The 10,118-nt window shown below is 37.9% G+C and overlaps 1 protein-coding gene across 1 annotated transcript; it reads left to right on the forward strand.

Annotated features, from left to right (window-relative positions):
* The first annotated feature begins 155 nt into the window (after positions 1-155).
* Positions 156-9,826, forward strand: LOC124409943 (tubulin beta chain-like). Its single transcript, XM_046887923.1, has 8 exons — positions 156-327; positions 7,506-7,614; positions 7,759-7,884; positions 8,078-8,307; positions 8,466-8,633; positions 8,799-8,984; positions 9,067-9,468; positions 9,584-9,826. Exons 1-8 carry the CDS (start codon positions 271-273, stop codon positions 9,647-9,649), a joined length of 1,344 nt encoding a protein of 447 aa, XP_046743879.1. The 5' UTR covers positions 156-270; the 3' UTR covers positions 9,650-9,826.
* The last annotated feature ends 292 nt before the right edge of the window (positions 9,827-10,118 follow it).

Below are 10,118 nucleotides of genomic sequence, written 5' to 3' on the forward strand. Positions count from 1 at the left end.
CACCCTCGGGCTTATTCGGATTCCGTCGGGTGATGGTCGGAATTTGAACTGCAAACCCTGGATCGCGGTCGTGGCATCTCCGAAGGTTTGGCGGCGTTGAACCGAACCAGCCAGCACCTCAGTACCTCACTCTATAAGTTGTCTGTGACCTCACTCACCTCACTCCTCAGTCTTTCAAGCGCCGTCGCCGTTGCAACTTGGGAGCGAGACACGTAGTGGGGTAAAAGGATCAAATATCATCCACATTATAATCAGCAGTACAAAACGAACATGAGGGAAATCGTCCATCTCCAGGCCGGCCAGTGCGGTAACCAGATAGGCTCAAAGGTGAGCGACTGTTTAATATTGAAAATTTCCGAGCTGAAACTAGTCGCAGCATCACATCTTACAGGAGTTGAGGTCGTATCCGTTATTATTGCAAAAAACCGGTAGACGTATGAACCGCGAGGAATTCTACCAGTCTACGTGCCTTGAGTCTCCAATTTTCGCCAATATGAGAACGTGGACATTTTTATGATCCCGGTTGATTTTTTTTTTTATCTTACGGTTGCTATGCCGGTTGAGTTGACCAGCCCCGTTGTTGAAACGCGGGACCAAACTCGATCCGCTAGTTAAAATGTACAATAATACCATTCAAATAGTAAATAAAACACTCTAGAATTGTGCCACGCATGTTTAATCGTGACCACGGTATGTGACCTATTGTTGGATTCTACCTGCAGCTTCTTGCTAACTAAGCATGAAATATTCCATTTCGCGTTTTGTTTGGCGGGGTGTTTTCACGCGTATTTTGTCTTATCGTACGAAGGTCTAGCCGGCAAGTTGATCTCATAATAATAGGCAGCACTGTGTATTCCATCGTGACGCACCAACCGTATCGCACATATTTCGCATAACCAACCTGCTCGCGGTTTTATAATCAAGATATTAGAATTACTTTCACACATGCGGCGAAATAAAATAATTGCACTCGCCCATGTGCTACGCAATGGCCGCCACCACACGGTTAGCCATCATCTCCAACAAGAACGGTCATTGCCGGCCTTATTCCGGTTTCTACGCTGCGGCTTGATGTAAGGAAAAAAATAATATAAGAAAGAAAGAACGTGGCCTACGAATCGGCCGTGTCGAATGTCGAATGTCGAATGTTTTTATTCTTCCATTTTGCCTCAATTCACATGTGGGATAAGTTCTGAACTTTACCAACGCGAGAATTCAAACATTACTTCCCGGCGAGTAACCGCTGCGTAAGCATCGGACACAATAGAAAAATAAATATGTATTGTGCGTGCCTCAACAGGTCCGCATTGTGCCCCAATCGAGTGTGAATTCGTGAGAAAATATGAACTATTGTTATTACTACTGAAACCTAACATCAGAAAGCATATCTACAGCGGATGTCTATACATGATAGTACATACGTACACCGCGAGTTTAATCATTCATCGCGCATACAATTTGTAATACTGAATACATAAATGAGTGCATTCTGACAATAATTTGATATATAGCTACGCAGCAGAGTAAAATTAACTGACGATGAGTTCATTATTCGCGCCCAAGTTTTCATCGCGATTCTATTTTTATATCCTGCTGCAAGGCCGATTTAATATATTCGATACATGCAGGTATAAAGTTTTCGAAGAATTTCAACAAAATTTACACATTATTCAGAGAAATTATTATTGTAAACTTGATATTTAATTTAAATTGATTGAGGTTGAAGAATTTAAATTTCTGGATTTAGTGAATAAACAAAACGAGCTGCTGACGTCGTTGTGGCGTGGTTTCTGCTCACAAAATTTTGTCATTGTTATTATTAGTTTCAAAGCACACGTGTTTGAAACTTTTTACAGATCCGGGTTTCAATGAAAGAACGCAACCCGAGACATAAGTTCTTCGTAACGCCCCCGCGGTTTAATTTTCCTTTCTTCCGTTTTCTTCCCGGCTAGTTTTAACCCCGAGAAAAGAGAGAGTGTGTGGAATGGTTGCTTGAAATAAACGCGATTCCGCGGTCTATTAATACGAGAGTGCAAAGGCTTCTTCTCTCGCGTGTCTTCGCTTTTCCCGTATCATTTCTCTCGCGCCATGTCTGCAGCTGTGGCAGCATGCATAGACGTCTATAGCTACCTCGACTAGCCGTCCACTAATTCTCTCAATTTTAATATCACTAGAACAAATTTTCGACCATCATTCAACTACATTTTATAATTCATTTACTTCCGGTTTCGTGCGTGAGAGCCGCATGTAGTTGTAGGCGAGTTACATTTTACTTCCTGTATCAAATTTACACCAAACGCAACGATATGTCATATCTAAAAGTGTGAAAACTGCGTCGGCTACCGGTTCGGAATTATCCTCGCGTGGCGTCATTCAATTCGTAACTTGTTTGCCGCCATTGTGCACCGCTTATAATTCTCAACGGTCATCGCGACGATGCAACGATGCGTGATTTGAAAGAGAGGCAGATACCACAATTCGAACTCTAAGAAACTGTCAGACGAAGATGATTCACATGTCTTAAATCAAATTCAATCAATAGATCCGAAATGATTAGATATCGCGTTTCTGATTATAGACCTGAAATAAATCGCTGAAATATATTATATGTACAGTTAATAATTCTGTTCAAATTTATGTCCCTCTCTAATAAATATCTATACATTGATCCCTACTTACGAATCTATGTACCTATTGATCGCTTATGATTCAGGACGAATCAGTGATGTTGCAGAATTTACTAAGTATTCGTACCATTATACATTTTCCTCGTCATATTACTCACACCGTCTGCTATGGGGTGGTGTGCAATTTCCTGGAAGTCGCTTGCACGGATACCTTTAGAATATTCGAGAAGGTGAATATTTTCAGTTGTGTATCATTCGGACTCTGATAAAAAAAAAAATTAATTTTTTCACCTGCTAACAATACGAGCAATAATATCAATCTGTTAATAAGCCAAAATTTCAATTTATCTTTACGAGTTCTAGCAAAAAATCTGCATACATTGGAATTCGTTGTGAATCCGGGGGCAGAGTCGTAATGGCTGCGTCAAAGAAGTGCGTACGTAAATAAAGGTACACAATCATTTGTAAAACGACGAACGATTTGGTTCCCTGACCTTACCCCTGATGCATTGTTCAAATGTTTGAGCCAGTAATAGTTGTCACTGGTTCCGCAGTATCTACCATACCTCTCGAAATTTACCTATTTGTCTGGTTAAAATAGTCTAATAGTAAGCAAAAACAATTTTCGCAACCCCCGGACAAGGATCGATGGATACGCCTGCCGTATACCTGTAACGTATAACACGGTATACTTGTGTACTCGTATCTCCGTAATGTGAAACCTTATCAAGAAAAAAGATGGATTTAGGTTCAGCAGGATTCACAAGCTGCTAAATCCTGCCAGGTGTCTCTGTATCTTTAACATTTAATCCTATTGCGTAATTTTTACGCATCATAAATAACCGCAACTTAATTTTTTATATTCGTTATATTATGCATAGTTTATTTATTTGATCACACCTTTTCAATATTCGGACAAACTAACGATACTTTCGTATGTCTATAGATTTTTTCCATACAGTATACGAACTGTGAGAAATTTTATCCATTTCTACCTCGTATATGCAGAGACATTGTGACGGTTGAAATATATATGCGTTTCTCTCCGAAAGATCATTCGCGCGTGATGTAAAAAATTCTTGTATCTATAAATAAGTATTTATTCACGAGTTCGTCTGGCAGCAATTCGTGTGCGACGGTGATCTGAAATATAATCATCAAAATGTCTCGAGATGTGAGAAGATCTCTAGGAATTGACATTAACGGAGCTTCGAATTACGTACAAGCTGAATCTGCACGTCGGATGCAAATACATATCCATGTAAATGAAGTGCTTTCTGCGGTGAATATACTTGTCTCGCTCTAATTATGAGATTGTCAATGCGTGCTGCACTCAGGCTTGGAAGACCGCCCGGTAAAAATTTCAAATCTGGACTCGTCTTAATAATTCGTTTATCCCAAACCCGTCAGCATTTTATCGATAAATAAACTTCCAATAAAAGTAACAAAGCGGTAAGCAATGAAGCAATATTTCGTTTTTCTATAGTCAATTGAACAATACGGGAAACCGAGCGATGCAATACGATTCGAAAAAATAATGGCTAAAAAGCAGTGAGTTCTCTTCGAGTAATTAGGACCACGTTCGTCAATCGCTCAGCCGTCGGCAGCTGCTACTCGCAAGTCTACGTGCTTTCTTCTCGTTCTTTGCGTCGGAAGCGTTTAACGTTGCAGAGGCAGGCTAACGGCAAACCAGCGATACCAATCAACATCAAAGAGAACATCTTGACCTTTTTCTGTAATTTGATTTCTCCGAAATTCAGCATTTGTATGATCAATATTGTGAATTCATTAGAATATTATTATCGTAGTGCTATGGATACGTTCAAGAATCAAGTCAAAGATACGAGTCAGTGATTTTTGTCAATATGAATTTAAATAAATTTCAGATTCCCTGTAGTCTTGTGACAATTAAAAACGAGTATTGAAACCTCTGTTTTCTTGCACATATAGGTATATGAATGCATGATCTGTTTGCAAATCGCGATGCTTTACTTTAGCTTTGTGTTCTGCGTCTTTGACGAACAACGCAGTGATGCAAAGTTTTAATTGCACTAGAGTAACCCACAACAGAACGCGACAGGGCTTACGTTGAATGCCATGCGATTCCTTGGGGGTCTGCTAACAAGTTCCAGAAAACGGACCGGTTGCCCTTGCAGTCGATGTGCGCGTTGCTGCTGGACCTTATGGGTCAGCAACCCGTGAACCAGCCGAAGCTGACTGCCGGTGCACAACATTCTCTTGGCGTTGCGGAGTTGAGAAATTCACCTGTTCCGCAATGTATGTGCATCGATGAAATTACGAGAAATCAGGATATTGAAAAAGGCAAATAAGTTTCCGGATTTCAAATAGCTGACTGACGTCTCGACCGCAAAAGACGCTCAGATATTATGGTTTTTCGGTGTGCTTCGTTTTGTTTCGCGGGAGAATTTATGGTCACATCCAAATGAAGTCATTCGGTCACTAAACTTTAAGTCGATGCGAGGGATTCTGAAACAGATTTCACCGTATTGATGTATATAATGGTACGAATTATAGAGTTATTCTTGAAAGTGCGCAATTAGTTTCAATATCATTTACGGTTTTACTTCGACGCGTTACAAAGCTACTATTATTATTATCTATTGTCCCTAATATTTCACCGTTGAAACTTAAAATCATTGTATAATCAAGCGAGGTCATCGACCGTGTACCTAGATTTATTTTAAGAGCTAGCTAGCTTATATTCGGCCGAGATTTGCAACTCGTACGTGACTGTTTGAATCGATGCAATTATTATCCTAACCATTAGGTAAAGTAGGTAAAACGCATGCTCGCTTTTCCCTTGTACTGTATTTATATGCAAAAATGAAATACACCTAGATTCTACTACTTATTCGTAACTCTCAAGGACATGTATTTTACGTATTTTACCCGTAAACCCAAATCTGGTACTAATTGTAAGTAAATTATATGTGTGTACATATCGAATATGGTGTATATGTATAGAGCCGCGGTGAAAGTTAATACGGTTGCCTAACCGCAGGCGGATTGAGGACCTATTTAACTACAAATAATATAATTATTGCACACAATTAGTCAAAATTCCTCCTTTTTCTTACGTGTTCGTAATGGCCATGTAATCGTTCCAACTTAATTCGATCTGTAATAGATGCAGTAGAATCGTGATATATCAACTCGTCTTTTTTCCGTGTAAGATGATTCACTGTTGGTACAACGGCTGGCATTGATTGTAATCAGAAAAAGCTTATGGTATGTGAACATATATGTATATACGTATATATGTATACGCGTTTCAATGCCCTGATAACTCTTATCGCTTAACTGCTTCCCCTGCCCATCTATATAATAATATAATGAAAAGGCACGGTAAATATCAACGTTACAAGTATATTTATGTATTATACATGGTTCTCCAAAAGTGGCTCTACAATTATAAAGTTTCTGCATTCACCACTTTCCAATGAAAGTGGAACACGTTGCGTAAGAAATTGCTACCAATAAGTTTAGAATCGAAGAGGTCGAAATTTAAAACCATTGAGGACATTATTCCTTATATGAGTCCAAAACATGTTGCATGAAAAAGGTGCAATTAAGTTCGTGACTGTGAATTGTGCCTTCGGCCATATCGAATCAATGAACCATTATTGTGCCAATTCAAGTTGATACCGTTGTGCAACTTATATAGTTTAAAAATTATTACTGTTATTATCGAAGTAAGTCGTGTTGTTTTTTGATGTTATTTCTTGCTTTTAATACAAGATGGCAAGATGTTATTTGTAATTAGCTCAAAGAAACATTGTGCATAGGTAGAGCGTTATATTAATCTCAATATACAGTTGCTATGTAGAGCTTTACCGCGATTTCCGTCTCAAACCAGTAAGACTTTATCGTCGCTATAGTTTCCGATTTATCGTATCCAGCATCTGGATTACACCGGGTATACATTGATATTGTAATATGAAGTTGAGATAAGTCTAAACGGCAAGGGAACTCCTTGGTCTCATCTTATTTCACTGACGATCGAAATCAATTAATCGGCGCGATCTGTTGTGAGAATGCACAAAGTGGTATAGGTACCCGCACTTGAGTGTGTTAAACATTTATGAAATGAAAGAAGTTCAGAGATACGGGATCATTGCTACTGTACGAAATGAAATTGGAATCCTGCGTCAACGGTTAACAGAGCGGATGCAGGCTTGTTGAGCTAATGCCATAATCATACTTATACCATTACATATATATAGCTTGCAATTCTTTCCGAAGATGACGTGTTGTTGATGTCGTCTTCCTTTTTTTGGCAACGATAGTTATATTCGCATACAAAGAGACGGGACACATAATTCTACACTGTGTGCGAATTGGAATAAAATATTCTTCATCCAGCGAACAGTTTTACTTCAATTTACTGATTACATTGCAGTGGTTGTATGTAAAAACAATCGCAAATTATATTGCATACTGATTGTATGCATATACGGTCGTTAAATAAATAATACATGTTAAACTGGTATCGAATTTTGTTACAATACTGGAATGTTATTCCTGCCCTGACGCATTTTCTTTATCTTATGAGGAACATCTGAAAATTATTTTGGGCTCACCGTAATTAGTCGATAATTAAGTTATAAAATTAATTCAATTCATACCAAACCATCTGTATTCAATTGCAATTTAAAATAGCAAAGTGTAACTTTGAATGAACTGAACGATATCCATTGATATATTTTACGATTTTATATGTTGAATAAAATTTTGATTTCGATGTATGAAATACAGGATTATTATACGTTTAATTCATACAATTCATAAAAACAGTTGATACTTTGTGAAGTGTTTGTTAACGAAAATTGTACTCAAACTGATGGCTTTCTGTTACAGTTCTGGGAAATAATCTCAGATGAACATGGTATTGACCCAACTGGAAATTACGTTGGAACCAACGACCTTCAACTGGAGCGTATCAATGTTTACTACAATGAAGCAAGCAGTAAGGAGACGTTAATAAGACGTTAATAAGATAGCCATAAGCATATGATTTCCTCAAAGCTTTACAGTCTAAGAATTGAACCTCATAGAAGTATATACTAGTAACACATTTCATCAACACAATGTTGAACATATTTCTCTTTAGGTCACAAGTTTGTCCCACGTGCCATACTCGTCGACTTGGAACCCGGTACTATGGATTCTATCCGAAGTGGTCCTATTGGTCAAATTTTTAGACCTGACAACTTCGTCTTCGGACAAAGTGGAGCCGGTAAGTACGCTATTGATTTTTCTGTCTGGGTATGCTTATTTAAAAAATTGATTATGTTTCTGTCCAATCAATTAAATCGTCATTAGCAGAATGCAAGGAACAATAATCACGGTCGTTGACATGTTATACTTTGCGACAATGATGTGTCAGTAATAATATACCGCTTTTTTACGAACAAATCGAATTATTTTAGGAAACAATTGGGCAAAGGGTCATTATACAGAAGGTGCAGAGTTGGTAGACGCTGTTTTGGATGTAGTCAGAAAAGAATCAGAGGGCTGTGACTGTCTTCAGGGATTCCAGCTGACCCACTCTCTTGGAGGTGGAACCGGCTCTGGTATGGGAACATTACTCATTTCCAAAATCAGAGAAGAGTACCCGGACCGTATTATGAACTCCTTCAGTGTCGTACCATCTCCAAAGGTGAAATGCAGTTTCTAGTAGGAAATATCATATCTATTAGAATGAAGTGATCGAAAACTGCTACTGCAATTATTTTAATGTGCAGAACTTTATTAAATAGTTTTTTCATTATTTTTCTTTTACGTCAACATGAAGTTTTATTGGTTCTTTCCTTCTAGGTATCAGACACAGTAGTGGAACCCTACAATGCCACTTTATCAGTTCACCAGCTTGTAGAAAATACAGACGAAACATTCTGCATCGACAATGAAGCCTTGTATGATATTTGTTTCCGTACTCTAAAGCTTACATCCCCCACTTATGGAGATCTGAACCACCTTGTCTCTGTGAGTATCTGTTTCTTCTTATTACATCGGTGTCCATGTCAAAAATAATTACATATATTTGTTTCGAATACTATTATGTCGCGTTCAAGTGAAATATCAATGTCACTCAAAGACACGAAATAAATAAATGTGGACCTTTTTGAATATCATTTCTCACAATTGCAGGTCACCATGTCTGGTGTCACAACGTGTTTGAGGTTCCCAGGTCAACTGAATGCTGACTTGCGCAAACTCGCAGTTAACATGGTACCTTTCCCGCGTCTACACTTCTTTATGCCTGGATTTGCACCGCTCACAGCACGTGGTAGCCAACAGTATCGAGCCTTGTCTGTGCCAGAGCTCACGCAACAAGTAAAATAATAATTTTTCAGAGAATGATGTGAATATTGCATAAACCGATAATCTACAAATTATTATGCAATGATTTATACAGATGTTCGATGCAAAAAATATGATGGCAGCGTGTGATCCTCGTCATGGACGGTATTTGACAGTAGCTGCCATATTCAGAGGGCAGATGTCTATGAAAGAAGTTGACGAGCAAATGCTTAATATTCAAAACAAGAATTCGAGTTACTTTGTTGAATGGATTCCAAATAATGTTAAGGTTGCCGTATGCGACATCGCTCCTAAGGGACTGAAGATGTCTTCTACTTTTATTGGCAACTCCACCGCTATTCAAGAAATCTTCAAGCGTATAAGCGAACAATTCACCGCTATGTTCAGGCGCAAAGCTTTCCTTCATTGGTACACTGGTGAAGGTATGGATGAAATGGAGTTCACAGAGGCAGAGAGCAACATGAACGATCTTGTCTCAGAATATCAGCAATATCAGGTAAGAAAACTGTCATTGTTCAAAAGTTTTAATAGTAACTCAAATAACTGCCACTTTCTTTAAATTAACAGTAGTCATGGAACCCGATTAATTGAATATTCAATTATGATTATAGGAAGCAACCGCAGACGACGAAGAGGCATTCGAAGATGAGGAAATTCTTGACGAAGAAGCTGCCTAATACAGGAGTTCTGAGAAACTTAACTATTGTCACATTATTCTGTCTTGTATGTAGGTTTATCTTGTTTTTGTTACAAATTTAAAAGATCAAATTTTTTTTCATTCACTACAATTTATTGTATATAATTTATTTTACGACACGAATATCAGTAAATAAAGTCCCAGTATTGATTTTTAATTGGATAAAAAATACTGAAATATATTCCTAATCATTTTTTGCCCGACAATTCAACTACGGAATTTGAAGTCCGATCATCAGTCGTTAATTAGTTCAGAATCTTCTTCTAAATCAATTTTGATCAAGTACCCAGAATCTTGCATTTGACGAACGAATTATTAAAAATGCTGCATACTTACCTCAAAATTACAAATTATTTCAAGTTCTAGTTTGAATTACTAAGCAAATCATAGGAAAATTACAGATAAAAGACTGGATCTATTCTCAGAAATATAATTCACGGAGAAATAGT

The sequence above is a fragment of the Diprion similis genome, chromosome 8 (genome assembly GCF_021155765.1).
Source record: "Diprion similis isolate iyDipSimi1 chromosome 8, iyDipSimi1.1, whole genome shotgun sequence".
Taxonomy (NCBI): domain Eukaryota; kingdom Metazoa; phylum Arthropoda; class Insecta; order Hymenoptera; family Diprionidae; genus Diprion; species Diprion similis.